At 37.1% G+C, this 11253-nt stretch overlaps 1 protein-coding gene across 34 annotated transcripts in view; it reads left to right on the top strand.

Moving 5' to 3' along the window:
• Window positions 1–11253, top strand: part of ank2b (ankyrin 2b, neuronal) — an 892118-nt gene that overhangs the window by 685761 nt on the left and 195104 nt on the right. For all 34 annotated transcript variants that reach the window (XM_043697402.1, XM_043697316.1, XM_043697278.1 and 31 more), the window contains 4 exons: window positions 683–781; window positions 3534–3632; window positions 7115–7213; window positions 10142–10339. In XM_043697402.1, coding sequence (XP_043553337.1) covers window positions 683–781; window positions 3534–3632; window positions 7115–7213; window positions 10142–10339 — 495 coding nt within the window. The remainder of the gene's footprint in view (window positions 1–682; window positions 782–3533; window positions 3633–7114; window positions 7214–10141; window positions 10340–11253) is intronic.

Raw genomic sequence — 11253 nt, 5'->3', positions numbered from 1 at the left:
GCTGAAACTGACAACCGGGAGCGGCAGGGACAGGCCACTATAAATGCCGGAGGAAATACCACAGAAGCGCTTCACAGGAGGCTCCCAAGCACTGAGGATGTCACCTAGACAGGGGACGAAACGTTTGCAACAAAAATTTCCAGCTCGGCGAACAGAACCACAGCAACGAGCACCCGAGCTACAAATCTTCTCCCAAACTTTGAATAAATTAACTCTCTCACCTGCTGTATGAATCTATCTTGCTATTCTATTCACTTGCATAGTGGCAAACTTATGGAAAGTTTATTCTGACTGTGGAAGTGTGTCTTCCACAGATTAGAGGCACTTGGCCAAAGTATACTTTTGTGTGGTCTGGAATCACTCCACTGCCATATTGCAACTCACCGGGCTTTGTTACCTAGTTCAAATGTAGCCACAGGGTGCAACTAACGAACAGAGAGAAGTAACCAAATATAATTCTGCAAGAAAAAAAAAGTTAGGGTATTATCCTTTCCAGTCGTGATGTTGCTTTGATTCCAACAGTAAATTCTGAGTTAGCTTTTTGATGTGGAATTGCACAGGAAGATTAATCTTTTGGGTGAACAAGGGTCTTAGTGGAGTTCGGAGTATCAGAAGCTTGAGCAGTTAAGCTTCATACACTTGTCAGGTTTGCATTTTCAATGTGTTTCCCTCCTATTCACAGAGTGGCTTTACTCCTCTGCATATTGCTGCCCACTATGGAAATGTGAATGTAGCCACTTTGCTATTAAATCGAGGAGCTGCTGTAGATTTCACAGCACGGGTAAGTATATTTTTTCAAAATTTGGTTTTGATTTTAGTTATTTTTGCTACTGATAACTGTGCAGTTTTCTGTCTCTGTACTATTGTACAGTTATGATGGGAAAGCATGATAGAATGCATATTGGTTCCATGCACTGCATCTATCAAAGGAGCTAAGTTTTATTTGATAATTGTACCCCTCTACCCTGGAAAGCAATGTTTCAGAAGAGGAAATTTCTGATATCTATGGCTTGTTATTCTAATTGGCCAGTGGTATCTGCAGGGCTTTTCATTTTGACTTGAGCATGTGCATTTCCCAGCATGAGAGCCCACCAATCTGCCTGTCACTAAAACAAATGTTTTACTGTAAGCCATTGATGACTTGGTGTGTTGCACCTCATTATATTTGGTAAAAATGTTGATTCCGTACATCGGTGATAATGCAGCATTATTTCTTATTACATTATCCTAATACATTTGACCAGACAGCATGAATTTTTAGCCCTTAGTCCACTGTTTCCATTTGAATTATTGAGTGAATACTAAAATAGCAGGTACAAGTCAATGGACCTCCACTGTCAGAGTGGGTAATTACTTGCATGTCTATGAATGGTGTATTGTAACATAATCTTTAATGTAACTCCTTTGCACAACATCACTCAATCAATCCAAAACTTGACCTCTGCAATTATACTGATCAGCTGTGGACAATAGGCAGTTGAGACCTTCATTCCAGAACTTAAATTGCAAAAAAGTCAACAAATTGAACCAAATTACTTTTTTTGTTGAGCTCTAACCAGATAAAAAATGTAGTTTGGTTAGATTCCCTACAGTGTGAAAATAGGCCCTTCGGCCCACTAAGTCCACATTGATCCTCCAAAGAGTGACCCACCCAGAACCATTCCCCTCTGACTAATGCACCTAACATTATGGCTAATTTAGAATGGCCAATTCACCTGACCTGCATATCTTTGGACTGAGAGAGGAAACCAGAGCACTGAAAGGAAACCGGAGCACCAGGAGGAAACCCACGCAGACACGGGGAGAATGTGCACACTCCACACAGACAGTTGCCTGAGGCTGGAATTGAACCTGGAAACCTGATGCTGTGAGGCAGCAGTGCTAACCACTGAGCCACCATGCCACCCCAAAAGTAAATGTGATGTGACATGACAAACATATCTTCCTTTCACATTCCTAGACATGGTAGTTGCTATTGATCAGTATTGTGCCAAAGAGTTGTGCAGTAATAAAAATTGTGGAGGTTGGTAAGCTCAGTGATTGGATGATTCATTTGCAAAGCAAAATGACGCCAACAGCATGGATTCAATTCCTGCACTGGACAAAGATACCAGGAAAATCCCTCCTTCCCAACCTCACCTCTCACCTGAGGCATGGTGACCCTCAGGTTAAAAGTTACCACTAATTATCTCTCTTTTGTGGGGCTATGGTGACTTTACCTTTTACCTGAGGTAAATTGCACCATAACAAAGAATTTTTAGGTAAAGGATTAAAGAGTATTAAAATAAGAAATCTGACATGTGATCTGTCAAATTTAGAAGAAAGAGAAAAAGTTCAGCTTTAGATGAAGCAGTTCATAACATAATCCCATGGAATAATAGTGCAGCCATTGTCTAAACTTGCATAATTATGTCAAAAATAGCGACTATGTAAAAAAACTTTTAGATCACAGAACTGAAGAAAATCAACTTTTTTCTGAAGAAAAGAATGCAAAGAATTTTACATGCATGTTGTATCTGCAAATCAAGTTAATAATAGATATTGGCTTCCACCATTACTAGCGACCAATTAGTAATACAAATTCCTATGGATGCAGGAGCACAAATATCCGTTTTATTCTGAGTGAGGTTGAAAGATACTACAACATAGATCTAAATTAAAGGAGATCAAGGATTTTAAAAAATGGCAAACATATAGTGATAAAGGTTTGCTGAAAATGTCACCTGCAGAAGCATCATATACAAGCTGCCTTCTAGATAAGTGCAAGAAACAACCCAACCAACTTTAGATCTGATCTAAAAAAAAACAATCCAATAAAATTTTAAAAAGACTAAGGATCTATTTGAAAATGTTGAGTTGCTGTCAGAGGAATGCTAAACTGATAACCAAGTCTCCTCCCCAGTCAATCCATTTAGAAATAAACCATTTGGATTGTGAGAAAAACAAAATTTGATAGCATAGCAACAACAACTGGGATGAGCCAACAGAATGAGCGATTTCACTGGGAAATATTGACATAAGGAATGGCAAACTACAAATATGCTTGGAATCAATTACCATAAATAAGTTTTTGAAAGATGATGAAATTTCAAACATTAAGCACGAGAAAATATTAGTGCACTTTTCAAAAATAAAATGTTTATCAAATCTAGTTTTTCATCACTGATCCTGAATGAATCAAAATCTAAGTCATTTATTACCTCTTATTAGTGATAGAAATTGTTATGGCTTCCCTTGGCTACTACTACAGCTCCAACAGTATATCATTAATTGTATAGTATAAAAGCATTGACAAAGAGAAATGCAGTATCAAACTTTGAAACTCACTGAATGATTTGACCTGATAGTAAAATGATAACAGCTTTTGTCCTTTGTGAGGATTTCAAACCTGGAATATGGAAAAAATTAACATTTTTCACTTAAAGAAAACCTTTCTGTAATTGAAATGGAACATATTGCATTTAAATGCAATGCTTACTTTTTAATTTCTGTCTCTGTATGCCTGTGTATTCCTTCAACTTTTCCCAATCCAGAATGGAATCACTCCACTACATGTAGCTTCCAAACGAGGAAATACCAATATGGTGAAACTGCTTCTAGACCGAGGCGCTCAGATAGATGCCAAGACACGGGTGAGTTTTTGTTACTTGTTGCAGATTTCCTACCCCTTATTACATCATGTTTCTCCAGTTTATGCAATGTCAATGTTGCAGAATAGTCCATATTGTGAGTTTGGGAACAGCTATTTCTTTTTAACATAAGAACAAATTCACTGGAGCTAGATTAGAGTAAATGTAGCTACAGGTCAGTGCATCTTTATATTGACCAAATGAATGTTTTGTTCAATATGCTGTGCACTGTGGGGGAAAAAAAACCCACTGATAGAATGAAAATCATATTAGAGCTGTGTGTAATTCTATTAAAAAATATGCAATTTGAAAAAGCCATCACATTAGAAAATTTATAGAAAATTAAGCTAGAAAGTAAACAATTCTAATATATAATCTTTTTTCTTCTTCCTGTTTGTCAGAGAGTTTAGAAGACACTTGTCACTAGCAATTAATATGCATCCCCTTTAATTATTAGGTGTAAAAGGTGGGAGGTGCATCCAGTTCCCAATCCCTGATGGAAGTTTATCTATTTGGCTGTCAGTGACTTCTGCTTGCTTGATGTGCCCAATTAAAATGGGTATTAAATATTCAATGATATTAAACAACGGCCTAATGCCTGTTTCAGCACACCACTGCTAAATTGTATCGAAGCTGAATTGATTTCCCATTCTATGCAGTCTGTCCTTAAACGGTCTGCTAGAGGTTACTGAAGGAGAGGTATCTTTTTTCTCCTCTGTATTTTCTGGTATGTGAATCTAGGAAAAGCAGAAATGAAATTGACCTAAACTGATGACCTTCAATGTGGCAAGCTGCATTTGGAATGTATGATTGCCATCCTTAGAATTAACTTTATTCAAATAGGTTTGATTAAGTTATCTTTTGTTGATCACCCTGATTTACATTCCATTGAGTGCAAGCAAATTACTCACCTCAGAAGTGGCTTGCATTGTGTTATGTCAGCACAATAAAGGGACAAGGACTCACAGCAGTTTGCTATTTAATTTTTGTTTAAAAATGTGCATATGTACTGGGTTTTTATTAATCATTTAACAGAATCCAAAAATAAATGAACAACCCTGTGATGTGAAGGCACTTCCTTACTTTATCACCTTGATTTGTACTTAATATATGTATTCATTATTCACCGATCCTATCTGTACATTAGGGCTATTTTAACATGATTTGTGGTTTACATATATCCTATGTGTACATGTTGCTTATTTGATTTTGTTTGATATTGTTGGTGTCTCTTTTTCTTGCTTTATCTGCATTCCATGTGTTTGCTATGGCTATGGGTTTGTAGGGCATTAATGAGGTAGGTTTGCTGTCGCATGCTAGTGCTGTGCATTTAAAGGGGAAGACAACTGGCGCTTCCTCCTCCCCTCAAATTTCATACATTTCTCATCTTTTGGAGGTGCCAGCTATCCTGTGCGACAGGCTAACAATGGAAAGTAAAATCTCAAAGTGAAAAATTGCAATAGAAACAGAGGGAAAAATATCCACTGTTTATCTCTGTCACTTAATTCATACCCATACCGTATTCAGCACCCATTTTGATGTTAGCCTCATTGCTTTCATGAGCTATTATCTGTTTACAAGGTGTTCTCTAACTTGAGGTACTCAGGAATACACTAATAGGGTCTGCTTTCCATTACTGCTGCTGGAGTCTTGACATACAGTGAGAACAGTTGAGAAAACTAACAGGCAGTCAGTACCATAAATCTACATGTATTTTATAGGAAGTATCAGACATGTCCTTCAGAGGAAATTAAAATGGTAAAAATCATTTAGTCCTTGAGAATTTTAGAATATGTATGGAAGGGGGTAAATTGATCTATTTTGCTCGATTAAAAATCTGCAAATTAAGTTACAATACTGATTTTATGGTCATCTAATATTCTGTTAATTGACTGAAATGGGATGTAAAACTATCATTCATATAAGGTTCCAGTTGAATAGGTTAGATTAAAATAGCTCCTTCTTTGTTTGTAAAGTTATTTTGAGGGATATTCTAAACAGATCCTGACTTTTTTTCACTCTAGCTGATCTTCTATTCCATTCTATAACTGTAGTAGGAAAAATGTGAATGTTCAAAATATATTCGTAGTAATAAAATGGGCAAAATTTCCCTCAATTTCAAAACTTGATATCATATGACTTCATATTTAACTTTCTGTAATGCAGCCAGTGTTTAAGATTCTATTGATAGGAACTTATCTTACATTCTACTATTCAACTAAGTGAAAACTAGACTGATTATGGATAATGTTTGGAGGCAATTTTATAGTAATATTATTTAAACAGTAATTAAACAATTTGTTGATCCAGGTATTGGTACAATATTGATTTATTATACACTACAGGTACTTGCATTCAGAAATGGGTATATTCTAGCTATGGTAAGGAACTGAAAACCAATAAAATGGTAGTTTGTTCCCTTTCAAGTCAAGACTCTTCAGTGTTACTTCAGCTGAATGTTTGTTTTATTCTTTGCTATTTACTGTAATTATTTTTTGCTTTCATTGTTATGCCTGTACCCAGAAAATGCTCACCTTAAACACCTTATCCGACAGCAGTTGTGCCACTATTTTCATCATCAAAGTACACATAAGCAGTAAACTCTCTTTAACTGAAAACTATCATATCATCAACTTAATTGTTTTAAGTTTCATCCTATCCTAAATTATTGCTTTTAACCAGCACTAATAATATTGTTGTTCAGTCTAACATCTTCCTCTTTAAATGTTAACATTCAACATACTCCAGCCAATGCTGCTGTATTGTGTTCCAACACTCCAAGAGGAAGAGAATGATTGTTGCCATTTTTCAAGTCGTGAAACTTAAGAAACAAGTTAGTTTCCAATAGGTTCTCTACTATAGCACTCTTAGTTTGACATGTCTCTTCCGACTCAACTGGATTGTTGCTGTTTACTTTCAGAGGAAGTACTTTCATTTGTTTGATGTGTACATTAGGTGAAATATAACTTAAAGCTGTAGTGCAATAGAGTCCAAACCTTTTTTAAAAAAAAGACCTAAATTTCATTATCGCCCGACGGTTTCATGCTAACCTGATGGATTTATTCTAAATCTTCTCCTTGTATTTTGATTGCCAATATCTTCAAGCTGTCCTTCCTTGTATTGATATCAGAGCAGGCTCAATTATAATATGGTATTCTCCATCTTCTAAATCTTATGTTCTTTGAACTGTTCTGCTGATCAATGTCATGAGTTGAACCTTAACAGAGCTGCTGATTATTTATAGGCATAGGAAGCAGCTTGAAATTGGCTACCAACTGAAAGGTGCTTATTCAAAATTTTTGGAAGTGAATTTTTATTTGCCTCAAGATATAAAACCTAAGTGGGATTTCATTTTTAAATTAACAAATGTTAGCAATTTAATTGTCTCAATATTTTTTCTGGGTTGCAAATTCCTTAGAAAGAAGTAGAATTTGAGCTCGTTACCTTGTGGTCTGTGTTTTAACTGTGCTGATCTTTTACATCAGGATGGATTGACTCCACTTCACTGTGCAGCAAGGAGTGGACATGATGGAGCTGTAGAAATTCTGCTTGAAAGGGGAGCACCAATGCTCGCCAGGACAAAGGTAGATGAGTGGTCGATATTGCATAGTGTGCAATTTAATTGTATGTATTTCAGAATCATGCCTACAGAATTAATTATTTAGTGAAGTCTGGATGATGTGTTTGAACTAGGAATGTTTGATGTTAATGTTAAGTGCATTGGTAGCCCTCAGCATATTGTTAATCCACCACAATCCCCTGAACTCTTCTCCCACCCAAAAACAACTTGTGAAAGGTAGAGTATAATTATAAATATCTCGTATTTAAAAAAAATACTCTGCATATCGTATGAATTTAAGAATGTGGAGAAGCATAGCATTGTAGTTCATGTGACTAGCCTTAAAGTCTAGGAAATAATGTATTCCATGCTGTGGTGGTCATCAAAGTGACTTTTAAAGGAGAAGTGCTATTTTGATGTCCTTTTGCAGCAAAAAAACATTCATGCTACAGAAACTGTTTGACTTATCTATTGTCACGTGTACAGAATTACAGAGAAAATTATCCTGAGTAAGAATGTGCAGAACAAAAGATTTAGACAGAGGCATACAGGTAATATTGCGCAGGACATACAAGAGCGATCAATGGTAGCAAGACCAGCATTATTTGAGACTAGAGGGTCTACTCAATAGTTTAATGACGGCTGGGAAGAAGCTGTCCCAGAACCTATTGGTGCATGTGCTATGGCTTCTGTATCTTCTGCCTGATAAAAGAGGTTGTAGGAGAGCATTACTGGGGTGTGAAGGGTCTTTGATGATGTTGGCAGCCTTACTGCTGCAGTGAGCCATGTAAATGGAGTCCATGGATGGAAGGTAGACTCCCATGATGGCCTGGGTTGTGCACACCACCCTCTGTAATTTCCTACAATCCTGAGCAGAGCAGTTGCCATATCAGGCCATTATGCACCAGACAGAATGCTTTCAATTATTCATCTATAAAAGTTGGTGAAGATCCTCATGGAAAGTGAGGATGGCAGATGCTGGAGATCAGAGTTGAAAAGCGTGGCACTGGAAAAGCACAGCACTGCCCTCTTGAACTGTTCTACCTGTCCATTATCTTTGCCACCTATCTGCTCCACCCTCTGCTCTGACCTATCGTCATCACCCTCCCACCTGTATCTACCTATCGCCTTCCAAACTACTTTGCCGCCAGCACCGAACCCCCTCCTATTTATCTCTCAGCCCCCTTTCCATCCCCCACATGCTTGATGAAGGGCTTACATCGATTCTTCTGCTCCTCTGATGCTGCCTGACCTGCTGTGCCACACCTTTTCACTCCTTATGGACATGCCAAATTTCCTGAGCCACCAAAGGAAGAATTATGGTGTTGTAATATCCAACGCACAGGGTTCACTTTAATTTGGTGTTTAAAAATTATAAGCTAGGGTTCTTAGCGAGACCGTCATGTGAGTTGGAACTAAAAAAGTACCGACTTAAAATGTCCATGATTCAATCTCAAATCTAATGTGAATTATTTGATTTTAATGATTCAGTAGAGTAGTTTGCTTCTGCATCTCAGGAACAGAGCAGCGAATAAAATCAAATAAGTCTTTTGCTCTTGATTGACCCTTGCTGTCAGTTATAGATGTCACATGACATGGTCATATACCCTTTGAAGGGAGCAATTCTGTTCCTTTTAAAAAGCAACGTATCACTTTGGTAGACAGAGTAAATAATTAATTGAGCAATGTCCAACAAAATTCTTGCAGCACTTTCCTGGTCTTTACTAATTAACAAATTGAATGATTTTACCATTGATTGTATAGCCTGACACTGCTTAATAATTGAATTCATAAAAGAAGAGAGGTCACTTTGTAAATAGTCACATGTGACTTCTTAATGGTCTAACTCCAACACAGTTGTTTCTCAGTGTGAATCTACAACCAAAATTTATTTTAAATCAAAATATAATTTCTACCAATATATTCAGTCACTTTGTTCCAGAATTTAACATTGCACTCTTTTGGATGAGCACTGGTGAGATCTGTGGGATTCTTCTAATCTGCCACTGCAACTTTCACTAATCAAAGTGCCATAGAACCGTACAGCACAGAAACAGACCTTTCGGTTCAACGCGTTCGTGCCGACCAGGTATCCTAACTTAATCTAGTCCCATTTGCCAGCATTTGGCCAATATCGCTCTAACCCTTCTTCCTCATATACCAATCCAGATGCCTTTTAAACATAGTAATTGTACCAGCCTCCACCACTTCCTCTGGGAGCTCATTCCATACTTGCACCACTGTGTGAAAATGTTGCCCTTTTGTCCCTTTTATATCTTTCCCCTTTCATCTTAAACCTATGCACTCTAGTTTTAGACTCACCCCACCCTGGGGAAAAGACTTTGTCTGTTTATCTTATTTATGCCCCTCCATAATTTTATAATTACTAAATTATAATTTATGCCCCTCTATATGATCACCCCTCAGCCTCTGATGCTCCAGGGAAAACAGACTCAGCCTATTCAGGCTCTCCCTTTAGCTCAAACCATCCAACCCTGGCAACATCTTGTAAATCTTTTCTGAACCCTTTCAAGTTTCACAACATCTTTCCTATAACAGGGAAACCAGAATTGAATGCAGTATTCCAAAAATGGCCTAACCAGTGTCCTGTACAGCCACAGCATGAACTCCCAACTCCTATACAAGGAACAGTTTGCTTTGTCATTTCTCTAGATATTCTCCAGCCATAGTTCTTGTGGATGATTAGAACCATTGCATAAATTGTGCTGATCTATCTCCATCGCTTTACAGACAATTAGCAGAAATCCTGGAGAAACTATGGCTTTTGATTTTGGAGCTGCTACTTGTGCCAAAGAAAACCTTCCCTCAAAGTTAGGGTGCATGATTAGGATCCTTCAATATTTCCACCCCAAACAAAATCTATCCCAAATTTGAGTGAGAGATTGATAAATAATAATCTTTTCTAATGTCTTCTTCCTCCTTGTTCAAACAGAATGGTTTGTCCCCTCTCCACATGGCTGCACAGGGAGATCATGTGGAATGTGTCAAGCATCTACTGCAGCATAAGGCACCTGTTGATGATGTAACTCTCGATTATCTCACTGCTTTGCATGTTGCTGCTCATTGTGGGCACTACAGGGCTACCAAACTACTACTCGATAAGAGAGCCAATCCTAATGCTCGGGCACTGGTGAGTGCAATTCTAGCATAAGTATTGAACTATTCATGAGATTATAGTATAGTATTGAACTATTCATGAGATGTCATCAAAAGGTTGGAAGGTGACTACAGAGTTGCACCATTGTTGTTATTTGTGCTATCTATACAGTTATGATCAAAAGTTATTACCTATTTCATGTTAACTTAAAAATTGCACAACGTAACTGAAAACTGTTACACCAAAAGATGTGCTTATCTTGCTGAGTTTTCTCTTGATCTCCCCTTGCCTTTTTTTAGTTCAACCAAGAACACTCTGCTATCTGTTTTAAAGGTTTAGTTAATGCTAATTTATAAATGGCCACTAGAAAAAATTGCCAGGGCTAGTTTTGTCTGACTTTCCTTTCATTCTAAAGGGAAGTACAAAGCTGCTAAATGGTCCCTCCATTAGACTGCACATGTCAAACTGAATTCGCATACACAAAATTTATCTTGTGGTGCAGCCCATCAAAACACTAACGTATCATATAATTATATTAATTTGTCAAACATGGAGTTTTAGCTTTGGTTTTTCTTCTTTTTGATGTTAACAATTTTCCCCATCTCTTCAGTTGCAGCTAAAATTGTGGTTTATTTTGATTTTCACAGAGTTGTTCAGTGCAAATGCAAAGCAGATATTTACAGGCAATATTCTGGTAAAATTAACACAATAACAAGTGGGATTAAAGGAATCAAATTGTATGTTAAATATTACATACATCAAGTATATTGTGTGTGAAGTTAGCATTAAATTCATATTTTCTGAAAATCTATTAAGTTACAGATGCCTTTGTTAAATCTGAATTCATTCTTTTTGTAGTTATCCATTTTCACGAATAAGCAGTTGTATTATTGAGCAACTGTGCTGGCAAAGCATAATTGTTAATTACTCATATGCTTAGGTCAGGT

Source organism: Chiloscyllium plagiosum, chromosome 1 (genome assembly GCF_004010195.1).
Source record: "Chiloscyllium plagiosum isolate BGI_BamShark_2017 chromosome 1, ASM401019v2, whole genome shotgun sequence".
NCBI classification, from domain to species: Eukaryota; Metazoa; Chordata; class Chondrichthyes; order Orectolobiformes; family Hemiscylliidae; genus Chiloscyllium; species Chiloscyllium plagiosum.
The sequence above is the reverse complement of the archived record's forward strand: the minus strand, read 5'-3'. Positions and strand labels throughout refer to the sequence as shown.